The sequence below is a fragment of the Mobula hypostoma genome, chromosome 5 (genome assembly GCF_963921235.1).
Source record: "Mobula hypostoma chromosome 5, sMobHyp1.1, whole genome shotgun sequence".
Lineage (NCBI taxonomy): Eukaryota > Metazoa > Chordata > Chondrichthyes > Myliobatiformes > Myliobatidae > Mobula > Mobula hypostoma.
Window position 1 is genome coordinate 149,705,238 of NC_086101.1, and position 26,764 is coordinate 149,732,001.

Genomic DNA, 26,764 nt, shown 5'->3' on the forward strand with positions numbered 1-26,764 from the left:
GAGGGCAGATTTCTGCAATTCGATGTCGACTTAAATGTAATATGTCCATATTGTGAACTCAAAAGTTGGTGAAAAAGGAAGTCAAATACAGTAAACATCTGGTGACTCACTGGTAAAGCTAACAGAAGAGATTACTTAAATGTCTTCCACACCTGATTCTGCACGGTGTGAGTATTTTCAAACCTCTGACCTGATCTGTGCAGCTGCTCCTAACCTGTGTTTACCTTTGCCAACTGGCTTTTACTTTTACAGCCTTGATCAATTGCTCAATCACCTCTTTGACAAGTTCTGCCCTGCCTCCTTCTCCAGTACATTGCTAGTCAATCATGATAATCCTCCACAAACAGCTTGAGGAGAACTACGTTTCTCTGTCTCCATTTTTGAGGGCATAGTTTAAGCATGGTATCATTGCATTTCTTCCTTTTAGGGATATTTTTGTCCCTCCACACAAATACACTCATCATATCTGTGTGAAGTTTGTTTTGCTGCTTCAACCATTCCATTAATATTTCACTCCATTAAAATTTTGCTAGATGTTGACATAAAGTCAGTAAAAAGTACATCGTAACCTTCCTGATACATCATATTCCGCAAGAAATTAATGAAGGGCAGCAGAGAGTTGGTGATGAATGCTTACTGTCCTAGGGAAAGATGCCAAGGTTTGGGGAGAACTACTTTCTGGGACAAAAAAAAATTATGCCTGTGTTACACTGCAGGGACAGTCCAGAGATTTACAGTGGGGCGGGAACTCTTGACTTTGAGATTGACCCACTCACTATCTCACCTCACCCTCGCTGTATGCTATCAGTAGGAATGTTTCTGAACCTCTAGCTTCTGCATCTGTGGGTGTAGTATCGCAGAATAATGCTGGTACTAGGCCTGCCATTCAAAGTAAACTGCATGTGAATGTCTGCTGTCTGAGTAATTTTTATAAGCCAAGTACAGTGGAATTACTTCATCAGTTAATATTCAAAAAACATTTTTGATCAGCACTTCTACCAATTTGATTTATTTTCCCGGTATTTTGTATGAAAATTTCCTTCTCATTTTGGTGGAAGAACAGAAACTTTATTTATACCCCGCCTATTTTCTTTACAGGTTCAGGTGCCTCCAGTTACCATGGTAACCTTCATTCAACAAGTTAGTTTCCCCTGGCATTAGTTTACGTCTTCTCTCTTCTGAACTACTTCTCTCAGGCTTCTGGCTGTTTGTTGTGTAGTTCACCTGCTGTAGTTTTCATTCTAACTCAATGTAAATGGCATTCCGTACATTGCAGGGAGATAAGTTTGAAATGACAGCGCTATCATTATTCAAAGCAGCAGTTAATGCCAGGGCTAACCTTCCATCTTCTCTACCAAGCTAACCTTGCCAACCTGCAGCCCAGACTTATTCCTTCTCACTATAGGAATGTGTACTTTCAGAGCATGATCGGTGACTGTTAATTGCCTTGAGAGTTCTTCACTTCTGAGCATGTCTTGCTTTCAGTAATCAGACTGCCTGCTTTTGTTTCCTCTCTCCACATCAGACATGGTTACTAGTTTACACATCAAGCTCTTCTAACAATTGCTTTTCAGACTTGTATTGTGTTGCTGGGCAATTAAGCAGCATTGTTGTGACGCACGTTTTATTCTTGTCCAACTTGTCAGGCATGGCCAATCATCCACCAATCCCTATCTCCGAGCTTGCTGATCACATTGAGCGATTGAAAGCCAATGACAACTTGAAGTTCTCACAAGAGTATGAGGTGAATCACTTTCTGCTGATATATTGACAGTTTTCTTGTTTCTATTAATGTGTGACAGAGTGGAGTGAGTATTTTATCATCTTTTATTTCTCTCAGAATTACCTTGTGGTAGAAAAGAAGAGCATTCAACCCTACTATGGTAAAGCCACATGAGGAGTATTGTATTCAATTCTGTTTACTCCATTGCAGGAATGATGTGGAGGCTTTGGAGAGGGTGCAGAATTTACTTACCTGATGCTGACTGGATTAGAGAGAAGGAGAGTTTGGACAGAAGTGTTTTTTTTTAAATTTCTGGAGCAATGGAGTCTGAAAGAAGACAAGATAGAAGTTTATTAGATGATGAGAGGCATAGGTAGAGTTCATAGCTAGTATCTTTTCCCCAGGATCGAAATGTCTAAAACTAGAGGATGTGCATTTAAGCTGAGAAGGAGGCAAATCAAAAGGAGATGTTTTATACAGAATAGTGGGTGCCAGGGTTGGTAGTAGAGGCAAATGCAGTAGAGATATTTAAGAGGCTCTTACATTAGTGCATGAATGTGCAGAGAACCGAGGGATATGGACGTTGTGTAGGCAGAAGAGATTAGTTAAGTTAGGCATGTTATTAGTAATTAATTAGTTTGACGAAACCTTGTGAGGTGAAGGGCTTGTTATTGTGCAGTCCTGTTCTATGTACTGGCATTGAATCACATCAGAGGAGGTTTCAAGGAGCATCTTAATGGGAAAAAAGAGAGCCAATAAAGCAGAGAAAATTGCAGGGGGAATTGCAGAGTTCTGTGCCATGGATAGCTGGCATTGTCATCACAGATGGGTGGTTAAAACTGGAAACGTGTAAGAAGCTCAAATCAAGAGCATGTAGATCTTGGAATGTGTCAGTGCAGGAAGAGTTTACACAGGTTGAATGTGTCAGTACGAGAAAAGTTTACACAGGTTGAATGTGTCAGTGCAGGAAGAGTTTACACAGGTTGAATGTGTCGGTACGAGAAGAGGTTACACATGTTGAATGTGTCAGTTGCGGAAGCGGTTACACAGGTTGAATGGGTCAACACCAAGGAGGGACTTAAAAACTAGGGTGAAAATATTTATCAGTGAGGCATTCCTTCACTTGGAAACCTTGCAGACTCGCAGGAATTGGTCAAATTGTGCTCTAGTTTGGTCACACTAAATGTTGCTTTTGTTTAAACACAGAAGATGCTGGAAACACTCCACAGGCCAGTCAAAATCTGAGAACAAAGAAACAATTAACATTTCAAGTTGTTGGGACTGCTTCTATCTCCAAAGATGCTGCCTGGCCTGTTTCTGGAATTTTCTGGTTCTATTCCAGATTTGTATCTGTGTATTGCTTTTCATTGTATTTAACTGGGTATTGGATAGTGAGAGGTTATCCATAGTAGAATGCTGCAAACCAGAGTCATTGACGTTACAGGCAAGAGTTTCACCAGCACAATAGCTGAAACAGGAGCCAGGTTGTCTAGTGTTTAGGTCGAATAGCTTGTCAGTCAGTGCATGTGAAATTGGGAATTAATATATTTTACTCCCAAAATAATGAAGGGATTAAGTAGATGTTGTACATTCCGATTTAAAGATGCTTAGTTTTGCTTGTTTGTAAGTGTTAGGTGAGATTATGCAGAAGCAAGAAGCAAGTGTGTTTTGTTTTATAAGAAAGTTGGATTGGTGCCTATAAAATAGATTACTGTTTTCAGCAGAGAGGTTATCCTATAATGCCAGTGACCCTGAAAAGTTAATAATGAGGTTTGCCATGTTTGAGATTTACTCAGTTGTAACAGTGTACATAATGAACACTTAAGGATCTGCCGTAAATAAGAACATACATTCTGTGCTTGTTTGGTCACAAGTAAATTATTTCAAAAACTGGTATTGACCTTCAGTTGACTTTAAGCTGCAGCCTGATTCAATTCCATGTAATTATTTGGAACATTACATGAAAGTTATTTAAGGTTGCCGTTGTCCCAGTAAATTTGCTTTAGTTTTATGAGGTCAGACAAGTAATGCAACAGAAAACACAGCAATCCTCTGTTGTTTTACAGTGATAAAGCACAGAGTGGTGGAAGTTTTTCTTTGGTTATTGGTGCTAAGTGCACTGTTCACTGTTCACTGTTCACTGTTTCCAACATCTGATTCATTGGTGCCAATGAAGCCCTCATTTGGTAGTGAAGTGCAAGACACTGTCACTACTGTGTATGGATGAAACCAAGCAAGAGTGTTTGCCCCTTCCAAAATTATCAGTGTATTTTACTTCTTTTTAGTATTGTGTGTTATTAGGGGGCTTCTATTTTCAGGGGAAATGGCTCTTGATTATGTTGGCTGCTTTACTAAGGCAATGAAAAGTGTAGACAGAGTTCATGGAGGGGAGGCCGGTTTCCACATTGTGCTGAACTAGGTCCCCTACTCTCTGTAGTTTCTTGCTGTCTGGGGCAGAGCAGTTGTTGTTCCAAGCTGGTTTGCATCCGGATAGGATGCTTTCCATAATGCATTCATAGAAGTTAGTGATAATCAACGGAGATGTGCCAAATTTCTTTAACCTCCTGAGCAAGTAGAGGCATTAGTGAGCTTTCTTGCCTGTGGCATCTCCGCAGATGGACAAGGACAGGACTGGAGACATTCACTCCTAGAATCTTGAAGCTCGGAGCCCTTCTGGCCTCAGCAACAGAAGCATCTGTGTCACACCCACTCCTGAAATCACTGACCGGCCCTTTTGTTTTTCTGACGTCACGGGAGAGATTGTTTTGTCACCATGTCAATAGGCTGTCTTCTTCCCGTAGCCCGACGACTCATTATTTGAGATTTGAACAACTAAGGTGGTATCATTGAAAGTGTAGTCGAATTAAAACAGAACCTGGCCAGGCAATCTTGAGTGAATAAGGGACAGTATAAAGGGCTGAGAATGCAGCCTTGTGGGGCACCTGTGTGAAGAGTAATAATGACGGAGGGCGTTCAACATGTACAGAAGATGCCAAGAGCAGTGCTTCTCCATCCCTGGAAATGACCTGGATTGTTCTGGCAGAGGATTCATGAGGATTTGCCCGACCATTCATGGGCACAAATTTCTCTTGGTAGTAGTGGATGCACTTACAAAGTAGCCAGAAGTGTTCCCAATAGTCTCCACTACAGCCTCACACACTGTTGATGTGTTGAGAAGCCTTTTTTTTTGAAGGACTGGTGTTCCAGAACATTTTGTTGCAGGAAAGTTTAATTTATTCCTGAAAATGAATGCAATAAGGCCATATTATATCTGCACTGTACCACCCAGCTACAAATGGTTTGGCGGAAAGATTTGTGCAGAGTCTGAAGAAAGCACTGTGAGCAATGTCAGCTGAACAGAGTACACTGACACCGATGCAGAAGCTGGGCAATTTCCTCCTTTCCTATCACAATGCAGCACACACCACAATCAACAACTCACCAGCTGTGCTGTTCCTGGCTCGTCCCTTTGCTCATGCTTCGATCTGCTCGAACCCCTTCTCAGAGGGAGTACGCAGGACCAACAGCTGAGACAAATTAAGGGCTCCTCAACCAAGGAGGTTCGATGTTTCACTCCTACACTAGCCGTCCTGGTGAGGGACTCCACAGAGGTGATGAAAAGTAGATACTTGGAAAGATTAAGGACAGAACTGAGCCACCCTCCTACACAGTGGAGATTGTGTCTGATGTCATCTGAAGGTTTCACATCGATCAGTTGAGGGGAGCAGAATCAATTGTTAGAGAAGAAAGATGTCCATTCAGGCAGTTCCAGAGTCTATTCCTACAACCGTTACAGAGGAGACCCCCGAACCTGAGATTGTTTCATAGCTATATGTCTCACTTGCCAAGCAGAGTGACCCCTCTTGTCAAGAAAGATGTTACCACACAAGAATAAGAAATCCTCCACGGTGATTAAATCTTTAGGCTGGAGAGTTGTGTTTTTAATATTTGAGTAATATTGTAAATATTTTGTTTGACTAAGTATTCTTTGTTGTTGGAGTAATTCATTACAGGTTATATGTAAAAGAACGTGAATAGCATAAGTCATTATGCCACCACATCATAGGCACATGCCTCACTAAAGTAAAAACAAAACTAAACACATTATCCTGGTTCCATGTTTTTCTTTTGATTAGTTTTATGTTTTGAAATTTAAAACTTAACACCTACAAGTTTATTTATTAGGATATAAAAGAGCCAATAGAAATTTTTCAAATTTCTCTGCCATGAACGGTATTTATCCTTAACTCAGTGTCACAAAATCAGATTTTGTGGCTAACATCACATTGATGTTGTGGCAAGTTGCTGTGGGTATATTTACTGCCACTTTTCTGCATACAACAATGCAACGGGTACACTTTGAAGAACATTATCAGCTGTGAGGCACTCTGGAATTTACCAATGGTGAGCGTTGCTATGGAAATGCAGGCCTCTTTCAACTTTTAACTTGCTTTCTCCATAAGGAAAAGAGTTTATTAATTTTTTAATTAAAAGAGGCATTGGCAACACATGCACACAAATAAAGAATTAACAGAGCTTAGGTATGCACTGGAACCATTTGCGATTTCAGAATTATTAAAAGTTGTGTGCTTGTTTTAAGTTCTTCTGTTTTCATTTTGATACAGCAGGAAGTTAAACACAAGAGGGAGAAAGTATGCTACAAATGAAGCTCCAAAGAAGCACCAGAATCCAACCCAAATCAAAAAGGGAAAATAATTATTTGGCTCCAAAAATAATACATTGCCTGCCTTAACAGATTTTCTTTTGTCTTCTCCTTTCTAGTCAATTGATCCGGGTCAGCAATTTACATGGGAACACTCAAACATGGAAGTCAACAAACCAAAGAATCGTTATGCAAACGTAATAGCATACGACCACTCACGGGTTCTCCTATCGGCTATTGACGGTAAGTGACAGACGTGGAAAACTCTCAACCCAACAACCTTCAGGTTGTCAGGCAATTCTTACAATTTGTAGAATCTTGACGTGGAGTTCAAGATGTTTGCTTCAGGCTTCAGGAATTATCCTGATGGGAATGTAGGTCATTTATAATTGGAGCTTCATCCTGGAGACCACATTGATAAAGCCCCACCCAAATTCCTTTTCCATTGACTTTAGAGTTGAGTAAGCATGTTGGAGATCAATTTTGTTTTTGCTCCTTGTGGTTAAAACCCAAGCAGTGATGGTAAATGCGACAGCAGTGAATGTTACACTCTTTGACTCGTTGAATTTCAGTCCTGGCTTACCAAGTAACTCAGCATGATAATGCAGTCTTGAACCAGAATGACAGAATAAAATTGTTAATGTGCCCATAAAAAGTAGAAACAGGTAAGAAACTCTGTCATATGGTAAATGTTTATTTTGCCTTATGCTAGAATTGTTCATCTGAAATTCAATGATCAAATGCAGTTGGCAAGTTTGTGAGAGCATGATGAGATTTAGGGGAAACAGCAGAACAGTCCAGTAAACAATCTTCTGGAAGAGCTCAGGGGGTCAAGCAGCATCTCTGGCAGAATAGGAATTGTTGATGTTTTGGAGGAAGACCCTGTAAAAGGACTGATGCAGAGAGACTCAAGAGAATTTACCTTGCAATGAAAGCAGACTTGGGATATGCGGGAGTTGTGTACGTTGAACACCCATACGGCTGAAACCTTCATGGGGAGCAGAGTTAGCGAGGTGGTCACACTTTAGGCTATGGCAGCAATGCAGAAAGGGAATGGATGGCTGCCAAGTGCTGGCAGAGTAGAAAAGGGCAGTTCATCCCTGGGTTCCTCAAGCAGGACCACTTCTTTAGGATCCTATTGGGGAGGTAGCTTCCCAAGGAAATGCAGCAAGAACCTAAATCAGAGCACCCAATGATGCCCCTGAGAGGATGAAAAAGAATGTGTAAAGGGATTTAGCTGATGCAGTAGATGGGGATTCAGTTCTGAGCGAAGAGATGGGCATTTTTGTGGCCAGAGACTTGACTCCATGATGGTATGTTGCTGCCTCTCCAGTGCCAGGGTAAAGGATGTCACAGAGCAACTGTATGACACTTTGAGAGGGAGCATGAACAGCCAGTGGGGAGGATCAGCAATACAGGGAAAGAGGACGGGATAGAGGCTGGATAAAAGAAGTTAAACAGTAAGTGCAAATGGAGAACATCAAATATAGTATTTTCGGAATTACTCACAGTGACTTGTACTACTAGGATCTGAAATATGAGGATAAGTGACTAGATTTTGATCCTTGAGGAATTTGGATCAACTGTGGGGAAGGTCGAAATTGAACAAACAAGGATTAAGATTAATATGTGGGTGTTGCTATTGGAGAGGACTAAACTAGTGTGTTCAGGAATAAGAAACTGAACAGCGAATTAATGAAAGTAAAAGTAGAGCGTAGACCATTAGATATGGCAGCAGGATTGGGGCCATTCAGCTCATCATGTCTGATCCACTATTCCATTATGACTTGTTTATTATCCCTCTCAACCCCATTCTCCTTCCTTCTCCCTGTAACGTTTGACACGCTAATTAATCAAGAACCTATCAACCTCCTCTTTAAGTATGCCCTAATGACTTGGGCTGCACAGCCATCCATGGCAAAGAATTCCCAGATTCACTGCCTTCTGGCTGAAGAAATTTTTCTTCATCTCTGTTCTAAATGGTCATCCCTCAATTCTGAGGCTGTGCCCTCTAGTCCTAGATTACCCCACTATAGGAAACTTCCTCTCCATATTCATTCTATCCATATATTTCAATTTTCAATAGGTTACAATGAGATTCCCCCTGAGTATTAGAAACTCCATTGAGTACAGGCCCAGAGCCATCAAACATTCCTCATATCTTAAATCTTAAGATCATTCTTGTGAACCTCCTCTGGACTCTCTCCAATGCCAGTACATCCTTTCTTAGATAAGGGATCCAAAACTGCTCACAGTACTTCAAGTATGGTCTGACCAATGCCTTAAAAGGCTCAGCATTACATCCTTACTTTTGTATCCTGTCTTCCATACCACTGACTCAACCTGCAAGATAACCATTAGGGAAAGCTGTACAGAGGACTCCTAAGGCCCTCTGCACATCTGATTTTTGAATTTCCTCCCCACTCTAAAATAATTCACACTTTTATTTCTTCCGCCAAAATTCATGACCGTGCACTTCCCTATATTATATGCTATCTGCCACTTCTTTGCCTATTCTCCCAATCTGACTGTTCTTCAGTAGACACCCTGCTTCCTCAAAACTATCTGCCCTTTTTATCAATCTTCATATTGTCCACAAACTCAGCCACAAAACCATCACTCCTTCATCCAAATTGTTGACATACCATGAGAAAAGAAATGGTCCCAACACCAACCCCTGTAGCACACCACTAGTCACTGGCAGCCAACTAGAAAAAGGCCCCCTTTATTCACAGTCTTGCCTTCTGACAGCAAGCCAATCGTCTATCCATTCTAGTACCTTTCCCATAATTCTAAGGGTTCTTATCTTATAAAGTAGCCTCATGTGTGGCATCTTGTCAAAGGCCTTCTGAAAATTCAAATAAGCAACATTCACTGATTCTCCTTTGCTGATCCTTCCTGTTAATTCCTCAAAGACTTCTAATAGATTTGTCCAGCATAATATCCCCATTATGAAACCATGCTGTTTTTGGCCTAGTTTATCATGTGCCTCCAAGTACCCTGAAACCTCATCCTTAATAATGGACTCCCAACATCTTTCCAGCCACTGAAGTAAGGCTAACTGGCCTATAATTTCCTTTCTTCTGCCCCCTTCCTTCATAAAGAGTGGAATGAGATTTACAATTTCCCAGTCCTCAGGTACCATTCCAGAATCGAGTGATTCTAGAAAGATCATTACTATTGTCTCAACAGTATCTTCAGCTATCTCTTTCAGAACCCTGGGGTGTAGTCCATCTGGTCTTATCCACCTTCAGACTTTTCATATTTCCAACCACCTTCTCCTTAGTAGTAGCAATGACATTCACTACTGCCCCCTGACACTGCTGCATTTTTGTCATTCTGCTAGTATCTTCCACAGTTGAGCCTGATGCTGTTTCTCCACCATTTCTTTGTTCCTTATTTCTACCTCTCCAGTGTCATTTTCCAGTGGTCCAATATCCACTCTCATCTCCCTTATATATCTGAAAAAAAATACTTTTTGTACCCTCTTTTATATTATTTGCTGGCTTCATCTTTTCTCTCTTGATGGCTTTTTTTTAGTTGTCTTCTGTTGGTTTTTAAAAGCTTCCCAATCCTCTACTTTCCAATCCGGGTGTCTCTTTCACATGCACAGAATCTCTTTCCTGCTCCTGTAATGATGGAATCCCCTATCACTACCATGCTCCTCTTCTCCCCCTTTTCCTTCTGCGTCACAGAGCCAGATTCAGTGCCAGAGACCTGGGATAGTTCTGCCGCTGGGAAGTAAGAACATTCATGGAAAGTGATCAGACTCAAAAGAAGACAGAGGCAGAAGCAGAGCGTAGACTACACAGCCAGAAACAACACTACTTTAGACTCGTAACAAAAATATACCCTGATGAAGCAAAGATTGCTTACTGAAGATTTTAAGGAAGGTATTATGTTGAAGCAGAAAACATTTCAGCTAGCAACAGTTCATTGGTAAGCTCAAGAAATGGGATAATTTTGAAATAGAGCAGAGGAGGTTCTAAAACACAAATCAAGAAAGGAAAATAAACTCTGAGGGTAAACTAGTTAGAAATGTTAGAACACTAAATAAAAGCCTCTTTCAGTGTGGCAAAAGGGACATTGGACCTTAAAAGAATGAGAATGTAAAATAATTATGGGGAACAAGGTACTGGCAGTGGAGTTAAAAAGATCATTTTTTTACAGTAATAGGTACTTCAAATATTAATACTAAAATTGCATGGAAGGAATTGTATATCATTACAGGAAAATCTGTCTTAAGCAAATATAGCCAAAGACTAATGGGTCCCAGAATGTGATGGGTTTGCATCCTTGGATACTAAAAGAAGCAGATCTAACAAAAGTCGCTGGATTCTGGTGAAAAACCAGAAGCTAATACCTATCCAAAGAGGATGGGAGGCAAGGAGTGGAAAGTCAGTTAGTCTGACCGCTAGTTTTGAAAAAACTTTCAAGACTTGTATTAAGGAGGGAAGAGCAGAATAGCTTAAGTATAACAACATGGGTAGATTGACTTTTAAAAGATATTTGATAAGATGCCAACACACAAGACGAGCTCATGGTATTGGAAGGAAGATATTGGCTAACAGGCAAGGAATGCAGTGAGGGGATTGTTTTCAGGCTGATAACCAGTAACGGGTCCGATACAGCAGGGATCAATGCAGAGACCTGCAGCTAATTACAGTGTGCATTAATGATTTAGTGGAAGAAAGCAGAAACATTGTGGTCACACATACTGACTTAAAGATTAGCCTTATTTGTCACATGTACATTGAAGCAGTGAAATGAGTTGTTTGCGTCGATGATCAACATAGCCCTAAATGTGCTGGGGACAGCCTGGGCTGTGTCGCCACGATTCCAGTGCCAACAACTCACTGACCCTAAATCGTACGTCTTTGGAACGTGGGAGGAAACTGAAGCACCCAGAGGAAACCCATGCAGTCATGGAGAGAACATACAAACTCCTTCCGACAATGGCAGGAATTGAACCCCGATCTTACAGCTGGCACCGCAAAGCATTCCACTAAACGCTCCGCTACTCTACCGTCCCTTAGGTAAGTTGGGAGGTTAATGCAGTTTACAGCAAGATAAGTTGGGGGACCGTGCAAAAAGTTGGCAAGTGGAACCTTAAGTAGGAAATCATAAGGCTGTCTGCTTCAGAAGAAACAATGATAAACTGATTTTTAGGTAAATGGGGTGACAATGCAGAAAGCTGCCGCACAGAGGGATTTGGAGTTAGAAAGATGGATGAGCTGGTATTCAGGAATGCTGGCAGTTATTTCAAGGCAGCTGGAATATAAAGGAATGACATTCTTACTGCAACATAGTCAAGGGACCACACTTCTGGAAAACTGTGAACAGTTTTGTTTCTCCCTTATCTAGAACTGTGCAGAAAATGGAGATGTATGGATAAATGTATAGGCAGAAGAGATATACATTTATTTGGTGCACATTTGGGGGCAGAAAGGCCCATTCCTGTGTGAACCATTCTGTGTTCTATGATAGATACGTTTTCATTGGAAGCTGTCCAGAGAAGGTTCACAAGGATGATCCAAGGAATGGGAGAATTGTCTCATGAGCAGCTTGGATTCATCCTCAGTGGAGTCAGAAGAATAAGAAGTAAGGAAGATCCTTGAGAGGGCTTAAGATTTAAATGCTAGGAGGAGGTTTTACCTCATGGGTGCATCTAGGTCCAGATGGAAAAGACTCAGAGTAAGGCTATACCCTTTTAAAAGGGAAATAGGGAAGAACTACTTCTTTCAAAGGGTTGTAAATCTGCAATTCCCTGCCTCAGATTGATCTGAATCATTAAGTACACACAAAGCTGAGTTTTTTAATCAGTAAAAGAATCAAATATTATGGGAAGGGCAGGAAAACATACAAAGGGAAAGATTTCTTTGATTTATTCCTGTTAATATTTCTATAAAGCTCTGGTATTGTTAATTGCGCAATAAATTTTCTAAATATAGCCAGAATACATATATCAACCAACATACATCAAAGTTGCTGGTGAACGCAGCAGGCCAAGCAGCATCTATAGGAAGAGGCGCAGTCGACGTTTCAGGCCGAGACCCTTCGTCAGGACCGTCCTGACGAAGGGTCTCGGCCTGAAACGTCGACTGCGCCTCTTCCTATAGATGCTGCTTGGCCTGCTGCGTTCACCAGCAACTTTGATGTATGTTGCTTGAATTTCCAGCATCTGCAGAATTCCTGTTGTTTAGAATACATATATCATTGGGTTGTGTTTTCTTAACAAAGTTTACTTAGTGTGTGTGGCTTAGCAGCTTTGCAGCATTAGAATACACTGAAGGCCATTTATTATGTTGAACAAATAAAAACTGTAAAGGTATGAGTTTCACTAATGTCAGGAAAGAAAATAGAAGAAGCTTACTGTTAGAGGATTAGAGCCTTTATCAGTGCTTTGCTTACAGTTTGCATTTCTTAGAATAGGCAGATGTAATTAGAGTTTTTGATTGGCTATTGTACTTAGTAAAATGCTGAAATGTGCAATTGGACATAGGAACACACTGTTCTATTCAAAGTTACCAGGATTAATTGGGGATAATTTTAACATTTAATGTATTAGTAGCAACTAACTGATTAATTGCATATTCTAAAATCATTATTATTCTAAAAACATTTACAGTAAACAAGTCATTTTATGATTGGTACTGAAAGCAACTCTAATAGTAATTACATTTAAATTGATTAATCTCTCATACCTCCATCATGCTTTAAACAAAATGATAACCATTATGGAACTATGGAAAAAAAAAACAAATAAACATAAAAGAAATCCTTACTAATTTAAAGCATATTTAAAAATTTAAAAATACACATTTTAGCTAAGTTGCAAATGAGTTTGATTTAATTTGCTGTGACCACTAATGGATTAACAAAGAACAGATCCCACCCTCCTTCACTGTAAAATTTGTGTCAAGACCCTTAATTCACTTAGCAGAGAGAGCTTACAGAGATTTAATAAAGATATTTTGAAGCAATGAACAGTTTGAACAGATTGAACTGAAAAAAAAGAATCATTTCTTCCAAATCAGTGCTGAAGGGTCAGCAGTTTTAAATACTGAAGCGAAAGGTTAAGCAAATGTATTTACACAGAGTTGTTGGAGATTGAAACACTCTGGTGTAGTTGTGATAGAGCCCAGTGTATCTTTTCAAAGGTACATACAGAAATATTTGAAAACAAATGAGGTACAATGCTGTAAGGAGCAAACGAGGCAGTGCATTTTGGTGTCACTATGGTAATGAGCTGCACTGGGTTTAATAGCACTTTCTGTACTGCAGATGTCGAAGATCTGCCTTTCATTAAAGATTGGTTTATTCGAAGGGGAACGTTCAGGTCTGTGACGGACTAGGGAAGACATTACTGATATCAAATGTGGCATATTGTTGAAATATATATCAGGAATATTTACACTTTATTGTAATGTGTCAGAAAGTAGAAGGAAACAAGACAAATTCTGGCGCAGCAGGGTAGTAGAGACAAATTTAAACCTTCCTCAGTAGGAATGATGGGTGTTTAATGATTGCCCAGATTACTAAACCAGATTGTTCAACTGTGCAAGTGGTAAGAACACTCTTAACAGGTAGAGTCATTTTTCATATTGGCGTGTGAAGATTTGATGATATTTTTAGGCCTACTGGTAGATTAGTGCAAACATCGTAAATGGGAATTTGTACAGTTTCTTGCCATGTGAAGAATTCAGACTATTACTACACCACCTTCCCTAACCACTGGGAAAACTTGACTGGAATTAAAATAAGGCCTGATGACATTTCAAACTAAACAGCTAATTCATATTTTTGTGCCACCAGTAGATGGCTTACTGTGTGGAAAGATTATTATATCTTAAAACGTGAACATCCTGTGGCTGCAAATACTTAACTGTGTTTAGAAGTTATCAACTGGATTACAATTCCTAAAATTCTTGTTGGGTTTTCAAGGAAAATTTGCAGTATGTTGTAAGCCTGCTGTACTGAGGGCTCTGCTCAGCGGTAGTATTCTTGGCTCTGAGTGGAATAGTTCTGTGTTCAAGTGCCAGTTCAGAAACTTGAGTGCAATAAGCAGAGTTGGCTTGAATTTTGCCACGTTGGCTCAGTTTTTCTCTCTCCATTAGAGCTGGACCTGGTCACAGCCTTGTTACTTGCAACATATAACATAGATAATCATCTGCACACTGTCCCACTAACCCATTTGACCTGGTGACTCAGCACCATGACAACCCTGGTCTCACTTTGTCCTATCCGCTCCTTCTGCCACCTACTCTGCAACTTATAGGTATTTTATTTATCTTTCTTTTGCAAATTTGATGAAAGGGGTGGCACAGCAGCGTAGTGGTGAGTGTAATGCTCTACAGCACAGCTGTAAGATTTTGGTTCAATTCCCTCCGCTGTCCCTGAGGTGTCTGTATATTTTAACCATGACCGCTTGAGTCTCCTCCGGGTGCTCCGGTTTCCTCCCAATTCCAAAGACATACTCATTTGGGTTAGTAAAATGTGTGCATGCTATTTTGGCACTGGAAGCATGGCAACACTTGAGGGCCGTCCTCAGCATGTCATGCCTTGGTCGTTGACACAAACAACATATTTCACTGTATGTTTTGGTGCACATGTGACAAATAAATCTTAAGAAAGGTCTTCAATCTGGAAGATTCACTCTGTTGTTCTTTCCACAGATGCAGAATATTTCCAGCGCTTTCTATTCTTATATCAGATTTTCATCAGATTTCAGCATCTGCAGATTTAAAACAAAAATCACAGCAATCTAGCCTGACACTAGTAGGCAGAGTCCAAAGATGAAGCATAGGATTAAGGTGAGGGCAGAAAGGTTTAAAGGGGGCGCATGGAGCAATTTCTTCACACAGAAGGCAGTAGGGTGTATAGAATGAGCTGCCAGAGGAAGTGCTAGAGGCAGATACAATTGCAACATTTAAAAAACATTTAGATGGGTACATGGATAAGATAGAGGGATATGGGTCAAACATAGGCCCAGGTAGACACCTTGATCAGCATGGGCAAGTTGGATGAAAGCTTTCTGTTTTGTTCAACTCTATGCACAATGAAAGAAATGCTTTAGGGTTGGAGGAGTCTCCTTTTGGATGAGCTATCACTGAACGGCCCTGAAAGTTATCTTAAGTGGAGTATTCTTCGGCTGTCTTGCAAAGTAAAGCAAGTTAGCCCCCCACACCCTGACTGTTAATTGTTCTTCAGTCAACTCCTGTAAAAATATCTGGTTATTCTCACTTTTGTGTTTGAGGGGGATTGCCTGTGCAGTGCTGAGGGCTTGCTCCTCGTGAATTTTTGACATTGCAATGCTGATCACACTTCAAGAAAAAAGTACTTAATTTGCCATGAAGCAAATTGAGATTATCTGAAAATGGCACCATTCATGCATTATAAATCTTTGTATCTTTAAAACTTGATTTTTTTTTTGCATTTGATTTTAACCCAAGGTAACACAAAATAACAAATACTATTTGCAATTAAAATTTATATTTTTATTAAGTTGTTTCTTAAACATACTGAAGAACAAGGATTGACAGGGAAATCATTTTAAAAGCTGTACAATAAATTTCTAGACATTTTTTTCTTCAGTGATCAACAATATGCAGTGTGGGACTAGCACTTGACACTTTATGGCATAAGAACAAAAGATAAAAGGAGCCGATGTCCTGCCCCACAATTCATTATAATGATGGTTTACCTGCCCATCTCCTTTTCCGTGGCAACTCCCCATAACCCTTGATTGTCTCATCTTTCCAAAATGCATTTACTTCCTCTACAAGATACCCCTAATGATTGAACCTCCACAGAGTTCCAGAGATTATGTGAATATCGAGTTATTAAACACCGGTTTTAAATGGTCGCTCTTTAATCTTGTAACTATGTCTCCTCATGTGAGATTCTTCCACTAATGAAAACATCTCAGCATCTACCCTGTTATGCCCTCACAGGAACTTACATCATTGCATGCTGTTCCATTGGCACTTTCCAATAGGCACTGAAGTTGAGAGATGCTAAGAAGTATTAGCAATATTCCATGATTTTCAGTTAATTTATAAATCAAATGTTCTGATTCTTTTAAAAATACCCATTTTAAACAGTAACACAAAGGATAAGAAAATGGAGCAATTTTAAATATGAGAAGTTTATGCATTCTGACCTTGCCATATTGAACCATTGGCGGTGAAATGTTTGTGATATTGACTGAGTCTTGGCTTACATTTGTTCTGTAAGAATAATAATTGATGGTCATCAGTCAACACTAATGAGAGCACAGTGTTCACAATATTTTACTATTTTTTTGTGTGTGTGCTGGTTTTGAAGAGCCTTCAGTTTTCAAAATAATTTCCAGTTTTCTTGAATTTCATTTCCCTCAAGATAATTAACTTTGTTTTGAATATTGAGGAGATAGCTTATGTAATATCACTTTGTACAGTGCTTAAGTGCAGAAAAGGTCAATTTATTTACATGAATATAAATTGTTGCTGCAAGTCTTAGACTAATGAGTTTTTTGTGTGTGTTTAGTGGCATTTTGCTGCAGTATATGAGTCACTTTATGAACCCAGAGAGAGCAAGAGAAGGGAGAAAGAGAGAGTAATAACAGTTAGTTCCGCTTTCAAGCTGTCAAGCTCAACTAAGTCTAATCTTTACACTGTAAATATGTAACCCGTGCTGGATATCTTCAAGAAAACCATCTATTAAGTTTGTAAAGTTACAGGTTGGGTTTAGTAAAATCAGTCGAGGCAGGGACTGCCAATAAAGATTATTTTCCAGATTATTAGGTAGGCTATGTTAATGGGCATTAAGTGCATGTCTGAGGACATTGATACAGTATGTTGCAAGTCAGTGCAGAGAGGTTTTAAAATCATGCTACCGTGAAGTCATGTTGGCTTGCCAGGTTAAGAGAAGGTCGAGGAAACAGCCTCACTGAACTTACACTAAGTCTGTTGTGAAAGCCTCCAAAACAGAAGCATGTTTTTTCCCGAGTGTCCTTTGCCATTCGTTTTACAGAGTTATTCTGGGGCTGCTGTTCTAAACCCCTCTCCATTTCAAACACTTCGTTGGCAGTCAAAGGTCAATGAGCACAGAGTATATGGACATTTGTGGCTTGGTTGATCTTTCTCTAAACTAGAGAGACACGTCATGAAGAAGGGTCTCAGCCCAAACTGTCAACTGTTCACTCTTTTCCATAGATGCTGCCTGACCTGCTGAGTTCTTCCAGCATTTTGTGTGTGTTGCCTTAGAGACATGTAAACCCCGCTCAGTACCCTTGCAGCTTTGTAAAGTCGGTATATATCCCCGCTAAGAGACCAAGATAGCTGCTGTATTCATTTCATGGACAATGAACCATTTACAGTTTCCCATTCAAACTATTAATAAATAATAAACATCTCAGATGTGGCATACAAATAGAAAAAAACTTAAGCTCTAGATTGTTGGTACATTATCACAATTAGCACAGTAGCGTAGTAGCTGGCATTATGCTTTACAGGCCAGCAAATGGGGTTCAATTCTCACCGATGTCTGTAAGGAGTTTCTGCCTTCTCCCCATGGCACATGGGTTTCCTCCCACATTCTGAAGATGTACGTGTTAGTAAGGACTGGTAGTTGTGGGCATGCTGTGTTGGCATCAGAAGCTTGGTAACATTTGTGGGCTGCCCCAAGCACAGCCTTGGACTGTGTTGGTCGTTGGCTCAAACAACACATTTCACTGTATGTTTCAATGTACAGTACATGTGACAAATCAAGTTTTAATAAATGAAGGAAGTACTTTTAGAATAAAATGCAATGCTAACATAATTTTAATGGGTGAATAAGTATGTGACAGCTGTGCTACTTTAGCAGAGTCACTGCAGACGTGACCAGACACTTTATTTTTCCATTACATCTTTGATTTGAAATATTATCAATGTGGATTTTGTTTCCATCTGTGTGGACATGATAGGAAGCTGTTGAAGGGTTGAAGAACTAAACTGATGATTGTTTCTCCCTCCAGACGCTGCCTGACCTGCTGAGTTATCCAACATTTTCTGTTTTTGTTTCACATTTTCAGCACGTGCAGTTTAAAAAAATACATTAATTTTAGCTGTTATTTTCTGATTTATGCAGACCCTTCACTAATAAACCACAAAGGCACTATAATGGCATGTTTTAAAGTCATTACATTTTAAAAATTACAAAATATATTTTTGTCTGAATTTACACAAAGAATGTTGTGAAGGTATTTGGCTCCATTGAAGTTATGGGATATATTCAGATTAGCTGAGGCAGGAATATGACTAGGAAGCAGAAATGCTTGACTACTGAATATTAATCTCCCTTTGAAAATTTATGAGCTATGCAATTAGTTCAGCAGGAGTAACGGTAACAAAGCCTCCTATAGCAGACCATGGTAATTATTAAGAGCAAATGAAGAATGTGTATCATGAAGTCAATGGACAAACCGTAGATTTCTATAAAGTCAATTATACGGTTAAACCTTAATTTAACAAAGGGTTAGTCTCTCTGGTCCATTTAGGAATTGGATGACAGAGAGGAAGAAGCTGTTCCTGAATCACTGAGTGTGTGCCTTCAGTCTTCTGTATCTCCTACCTGATGGTAACAGAGAGAAAGGGCATGTCCTGGGTGCTGGAGGCCCTTAATAATGGACACTGCCTTTCTGAGACACAGCTCCCTGAAGATGTCCTCAGTACTTTGTAGGCTAGTACCCAGGATGGAGCTGACTAGGTTTACAACCCTCTGCAGCTTCTTTCGGTGGTCCTGTGCAGTAGCCCCTCCATACAAGACAGTGATGCAGCCTGTCAGAATGCTCTCCACAGTACAACTATAGGAGTTTTTGAGAGTATTTGTTGACATGCCAAATCTGTTCAAACTCCTAATGAAGTATAGCTGCTGTCTTGCCTTCTTTATAACTACATCGATATGTTGGGGCCATGTTAGGCCCTCAGCGATCTTTACACCAAGGAACATGAAGCTGCTCACTCCATTTCTGATCCCTCTGTGAGGATTGGTATGTGTTCCTTTGTCTTACCCTTCTTGAAGTTCAAAGTCAGCTCTTTCGTCTTACTGACGTTGAGTGCCAGGTTGTTGCTGTAGCACCACTCCACTAGTTGGCATATCTCACCCTTATACGCCCTCTTGTCACCACCTGAGATTCTACCAACAATGGTTGTATCGTTAGCAAATGGTATTTGAGTTATGCCTAGCCACACAGTCATGTGTATCAGAGCAGTGGGCTAAGCACACACCCCTGAGGTGCATCAGTGTTGATCGTCAGCAAGGAGGAGGTGTTATCATCAATCCGCACAGATTGTGGTCTTCTGGTTAGGAAGTCGAGGATCCAATTGCAGAGGGAGGTACAGAGGCCCAGGTTCTATAACTTCTCTATCAGGATTGTGGGAATGATGGTATTAAATGCTGAGCTATAGTCGATGAACAGCATCCTGATGTAGGTGTTTGTATTGTCTAAGTGGTCTAAAGCCGTGTGAAGAGCCATTGAGATTGCGTCTACCATTGACCTATTGTGGCAATAGGCAAATTGCAATGGGTCCAGGTCTTTGCTGAGGCAGGAGTTCAGTCTAGGGATAACCAACCTCTCAAAGCATTTCATCACTGTCGATGTGAGTGCTACAGGGTGATAGTCATTAAGGTAGCCCACATTATTCTTCTTAGGGACTGGTATAATTGTTGCCTTTTTGAAGCAAGTGGGAACTTCTGCCCATGGCAGTAAGAGGTTGAAAATGTCCTTGAATACTCCCGCTAATTAGTTGGCACAGGTTTTCAGAGCCTTACCAGGTACTCCATTGGGACCTTCTACCTTGTGAGGGTTCACTCTCTTTAAAAACAGTCTAACATCGGCCTCTGAGAGGGAGATCACAGGGTCATCAGGTGCAGCAGGGATCTTCACAGCTGTAGTTGTGTTCTCCCTTTCAATGCGTGCATAGAAGGCGCTGAGTTCATCTGGTAGTGAAGCATTGCTGCCATTCATACTATTGGGTTTCGCTTTGCAGAAAGTAATGTCTTGCAGACCCTGCCAGAGTTGCCATGCATCGATGTCACCTTCAACCTCGTTTGAAATTGTCTCTTCGCCCTTAAAATAGCCCTCTGCAAATTATACCTGGTTTTCTCGCACAGGCCTGGGTCGCTAGCCGTGAATGCCACGGATCTAGCCTTTAGCAGATAACATACCTCCTGGTTCATCCACAGCTTTTGGTTTGGGAATGTACAGTAAGTCTTTGTGGGCACACACTCATCCACACAGGTTTTAATGAAGTCAGTAACAACTGCAGCATTCTCATCCAGATTCAAAGATGAATCCCTGAATTTGTGCCTACATCTGATCATATCTTTGCTGAAATGGCACTACTAAATACAAGTTTGTCCTCAGTTTTTCACCCACTCTCTTGGTGTAATGTAGCCAAAGGAATGATCTTTCTGATGCTGTTGCAGCTGGATATAAATATTTAGGCTGTTGATGCAAATTCTTACCCACATTATAAATTGACAGAGTATATCAAAAAGAGGCATCATCTCATCTAATGAATATTTAAACAAATCAGGGTTAACCTCCTTTTGTAGACATTGAAGTAACAGTGGAATAGCTTATAGCTGAGCTTATTGAAATCATACAGAGCTTTGAGAGCTTTCTGGAATTTATCATAGGTATGCCTTGGTATCCACAGATGAAATATTTCTATATAGCCAAGAACTTCATGAAATTACCGCTGTATTAAAGTAAGTCCTTGAGAGCAGTAACCAGTCACTAACAAGACATTCTACCCTCTCACAATTTCTCAACTTCCTATTTGCTGTGCAGGAGTATTTTGCAAGCAATTTATGTAGTTGATGGAGCAGAAGCCAGGACTTCCAAAAATCACCATGTGATTAAATCGCACAGAAAAGTGCATTCCCACTAATTTATCTGCTCCCTTCATGATCCTGACTGCAATGGTTCTGAATGCAGATAAGGCTTATCTACAGACAACATAGGCAGCATTCATGGCTCCTCTCAACAGGAAAGGCACGCCGTGTACCAAAGCAAAGAGATTTTGGCTGCCAGTCAGGGAGTTGATGCAAAGAGTGTTGCCCATTGAGATGGCAGAGTCATCTTCTTTTAGTCTTGCCATACAATTTGTCTGCTTTTAGCAGAAAATGGAATAATGCAAAAGACAGTTGTTAAAAGAGGATTTACAATAATGCTTTTCTCAATTAAATAAATCTTCAATTTTGACTGAAGTATATATTGGCACATTTCCAGACTGAGGGAGAGACTGAATCAACAAACACAATGAAAAAGATGATCGCCAAAATTTATTATAGAAATTTCTATCCCATTCATATGTGATTAAGAGGTTGGTCTGCAGATTGTACAGACTCCTCCACCTCTCCACTGGGTGTTTGCAGACAGGTGATACCCCGGCTTGAGGCCTGGTCCTCACTAAAATCGAGGCCACACAACAACTCCACCAATAAACCGGTGAATCAACTTGCAACATTCCACATTAGCAACGTTTAATAGGGCCCTGCGATCCCAAGAAAAGTGACTTGCTGTTCGACTGCAAACCTCCTTTACATATCTACTCTGGTGGCTCTCTGGCACAGGCAGCATACCAAGTCCAGTTCCCTCGGTTTCTCCACCAACGAGCAACTTGCTGACGGGGTAGATTTGCAGTACTTTAAGTTCTTAATGTCTAGCAGAGTTTTACCTTCATAAAACATGTACTTTAAAAAGACAATAACACATTTGGATGGCCCCAAAGAAGCTGCTGTATCCAAGCCTGCTACCATCTTACTGGACTCCAAACAAGCTCCAATACCTGGGCTTCTATCCCTCCCTCTGCAACTGGATCCTTGACTTCCTCACCAGGAGATCACAGTCTGTGTGGATCGGAAGTAGCATCTCCTCCTCACTGACAATCAACCCTGGTGTACCTGCAGGATCTATGCTTCACCCACTGCTCTCTTCTCTTTACACCCGTGATTGTGTGGGTAGGCACAGATCAAGTGCAATCTGCTGATAACACAGCTATTGTTGGTATAATTTCAGATGGTGACGAGGAGGGTGAATGAGCAAGATAGGTCAGCTGTTTGAGTGACATTGCAGCAACAACCTTGCACTTAATGCCAGTAAGTCCAAGGAACTGATTGTAGACTTCAGGAAGGGGAAGTCAAGGGAACATACAGTAGTCCTCATTGAGGGATCAGAAGTGGAAAGGGTGAGCAGTTTCAAGTTTCTGGGTGTCAACATCTCTGAAGGTTTATCCTGGGCCCAACATATTGATGCAGTTACAAAGAAGGCATGGCAGTGGCTATACTTCATTACGATTTGGTCTGTCATCAAAGAACCTTTCAAATTTCTGCAGATGTACCTTGAAGGGCATTCTAACTGGTTGCACCACCATCTGGTATGGGGGGAGGTACTGCACAGGATCAAAATAAGCTGCAGAAAGTTGTAAACTCAGTCTTCTTCATCATGGGCACGAGCCTCCCCAGCATCGGGATCATCTTGAAGGAATGATGCCTCAGAAAGGCAGCATCCATCGTCGTACCATCAGGGAAGAGGTACAGGAGCCTGACTGAAGGCACACACTCAACATTTCAGAAACAGCTTCCTCCTCTCTGCCATCTAATTTTGAGTGAAGGTTGAACCCATGAACACTACTTCATTACTTTTTGCACGACTTATTTAATTTAACTTTTTTATAAATATATTTATTACTGTATTTCATATTTTTATTACTATGCATTGCAATGTACAACTGCCACATAACAACAACTTTCACAACATGTGCCAGTGATGTTAAACCTGATCCTGATTCTGATTCTGAATCATGGTATTCCTGTGGGAGTTTGATGAGGTCAAGGGTTTCCTCCATCTCCATCTTCTGCTCAAGGTTCTTGTCTCTACTTGAACTCTTTAGACCCCTGGTACACCTAGAGTGAAAAAGAAATTCCTCATCTCGCTTCTAATTGATTCACTAATTACTTTAAATCTATAGTCATTTGATTTTAATTCTTCTAACGAGGGAATTCAATCCGTCTTATTTACTCTGTCCAGATTTCTTATTATTGGTAAATTGGTTTATTATTGTCATGTGTTCTGAGGTATGGGTGAAGACTGGTTGGATGCTGTCCATGTGAATCATTTCATCACATCAGTACATCAAAATAGTACAAGGGTAGAGCAATAACAACATGTAGTGTTACAGTCACAGTGAAAGCAGACAGTAAGTTGCAAGGGTTTGGTGAATTAGATAGTGAGGTCATAAGTCTGGTCAGGACCTCCTTACTAGAGGTCCATTCAGTAGTTCTATAACAGCAGAGTAGTTTGACTCTGAACTCAGTGGTAGGTGGTTTCAGACTTTTTGATTCCTGACCAATGGGAGGAAGGAGACAAAATGTTCGGGATGGGAGTTGTCTTTGGTTATGTTAGTGCTTTACCAGGGTAGCAGGAAGGCAAGACACAGTCCATGGAAAAGAGGCTGGTTTTCACAGTTATAGGCAGAGTAATTACCGCATCAAGTCATGATGCACCAAATGTGCATTTTTAAAAAATTAGTGAGAGTTAGTGGCCTTTCTGAATTATCCCCTCTGTTCCAATGGAAATAACCACAGCTTATCCAGTCTTTCCTGGTTATTACAATTTCCCTATACTGACACCATTTTCATAAACTTCCTCTGGACCCCCTCCAGGGTAATCCTACAACATGATAATTGGAACTGTGTGCAAATATCAATCGACATACATTTCAGCACTTGTTTTTTAAGCCTTGGCTACTTAACCACCTTATCAGCCAGGTTATCAAGAAGGCAAACGGAATGTTGGCCTTCATTAGTGGAGGGATTGAATTTAAGAGCAGTGAGGTTATGCTGCAACTGTACAGAGCACTGGCAAGGCCATACTTGGAGTAATGTGCGCCCTTCTGATTTCCGTACTCAAGAAAAGATAGACTTGTTTTGGAAGCATTACAGAGGAGGTTCACCGAGTTGATGAGGTTGAGTTGCTTGGGATAAACTTAATGGCATTCAGAAGAATGAAATGAGATCATTTGGGAACATATAAGATCATAAAAGGGATAGATAAGATAGAGGCAGGAAACAACAGGAATTCTGCAGATGCTGGAAATTCAAGCAACATACATCAAAGTTGCTGGTGAACGCAGCAGGCCAAGCAGCATCTGTAGGAAGAGGTACAGTCGACGTTTCAGGCCGAGACCCTTCGTCAGGACTAACTGAAGGAAGAGTGAGTAAGGGATTTGAAAGCTGGAGGGGGAGGGGGAGATGCAAAATGATAGGAGAAAACAGGAGGGGGAGGGATAGAGCCGAGAGCTGGACAGGTGATAGGCAAAAGGGGATACGAGAGGATCATGGGACAGGAGGTCCGGGAAGAAAGACAAGGGGGGGGGGTGACCCAGAGGATGGGCAAGAGGTATATTCAGAGGGACAGAGGGAGAAAAAGGAGAGTGAGAGAAAGAATGTGTGCATAAAATGAGTAACAGATGGGGTACGAGGGGGAGGTGGGGCCTTAGCGGAAGTTAGAGAAGTCGATGTTCATGCCATCAGGTTGGAGGCTACCCAGACGGAATATAAGGTGTTGTTCCACATCCCATTCCCATTCTGACATGTCTATCCACGGCCTCCTCTACTGTAAAGATGAAGCCACACTCAGGTTGGAGGAACAACACCTTATATTCCGTCTGGGTAGCCTCCAACCTGATGGCATGAACATCGACTTCTCTAACTTCCGCTAAGGCCCCACCTCCCCCTCGTACCCCATCTGTTACTCATTTTTATGCACACATTCTTTCTCTCACTCTCCTTTTTCTCCCTCTGTCCCTCTGAATATACCTCTTGCCCATCCTCTGGGTCACCCCCCCTCCTTGTCTTTCTTCCCGGACCTCCTGTCCCATGATCCTCTCGTATCCCCTTTTGCCTATCACCTGTCCAGCTCTCGGCTCTATCCCTCCCCCTCCTGTTTTCTCCTATCATTTTGCATCTCCCCCTCCCGCTCCAGCTTTCAAATCCCTTACTCACTCTTCCTTCAGTTAGTCCTGACGAAGGGTCTCGGCCTGAAATGTCGACTGTACCTCTTCCTACAGATGCTGCTTGGCCTGCTGCGTTCACCAGCAACTTTGATGTAGAGGCAGGAAAGTTGTTTCCTTTGATAAGTGAGACTAGAACTAGGAGACGCACCTCACGATTTGGGAGAATAGATTTACATCTGAGATTAAGAGAAGATACTTTTCTGAGAGAACAGTAAATCAGTGGAATTCTTTGCCCAGGGAAACAGTAAAGACTACCTCATTAAATATAGTTAATATAAATAGTTTCCTTCTGTTCCTTCACACAACTGAACATTCTCCCTCATACTGTATATATCCTTATCTTGTTGCATTGTCAAAATATGCACTACCTCACACAACTCTCTGAAATTTTATTTGCATTTTTCTGCCAACTCACCAGACTATTTATATCTTCCTGTAATTTAAAATTTTGGTTCTCACTGTTAATCATATAGCCCATTTTTGTACCCTTTGTAAGCTACTTGGAGTATTGTGTGGAGACCCATTGGTTACCTCATTGCAGGAAGGATGTGGAGGATTTGGAGAGGATGCAAATAAAGGTTTACAAGGATGCTACCTAAATTAGAGGGTATTAGCAATCAGGAGAGGTTCGACAAACTTGAGTATTTTCTGGAGCGGCAGAGGCTGAGTGAAGAGCTGATAGAAATTCACTATGAGAGCCATAGATAGGGTACTCTGCCAGAACCTTTCCCAAGATAGTAATTTCAAATACTAGAGGGCATAGCTTGAAGATGAGGGGAGAAAATTTAAAAGAGATGTCCAGAGCAACTGTTTAAATAGAGAGTAATTGGTGCTTGGAACACACTGCCAGATGTGGTAGCGGAGGAAGCACATACAATTATGGCATTCAAGAGGCTTTTAAGTGGGCGTGTTATTATTCAGGGAGTGAAGGGATATCGATCATGTACTGGCAAAAAGAATTTAGTTTAATTCAGCAGCATGCTCAGCACAGACTTCATGAGCCAAAAAGCCTGTTGCTGTGTTGTGCAGTTGTATTCAAATCAGAAACAAAAGAGAAGATCTGCAGATGCTGGAAATCTGAGCAACACATGCAAAATGCTGGAGGAACTCAGCATTTCAGCCCGAAACATCGACTCTACTTTTTTCCATAGATGTTGCCTGGCCTGCTGAGCTCCAATAGCATTTTGTGTGTATTGTACCATTGTATGTTATTTTCTATGTTCTTCTTTATCATGATATCATTCCTACAGAAAGCAACTAAAAAAAAATCATTAGAAGGGAAAAGATAAGATATGAAAGCAAGCCAGCAAATAATATCAAAGTGGATGGTAA

At 40.8% G+C, this 26,764-nt stretch overlaps 1 protein-coding gene across 13 annotated transcripts in view; it reads left to right on the plus strand.

Annotated features, from left to right (window-relative positions):
- The window catches only part of LOC134347072 (receptor-type tyrosine-protein phosphatase delta-like), a 2,469,925-nt gene that overhangs the window by 2,362,636 nt on the left and 80,525 nt on the right, over nucleotides 1-26,764 (plus strand). For 8 of the 13 annotated variants that reach the window (XM_063049175.1, XM_063049163.1, XM_063049166.1 and 5 more), the window contains 3 exons: nucleotides 1,099-1,140; nucleotides 1,647-1,744; nucleotides 6,506-6,629. In XM_063049175.1, the coding sequence (XP_062905245.1) occupies nucleotides 1,099-1,140; nucleotides 1,647-1,744; nucleotides 6,506-6,629 (264 nt within the window). The remainder of the gene's footprint in view (nucleotides 1-1,098; nucleotides 1,141-1,646; nucleotides 1,745-6,505; nucleotides 6,630-26,764) is intronic. The other 5 variants (XM_063049170.1, XM_063049171.1, XM_063049176.1 and 2 more) reach the window with 1 other exon arrangement.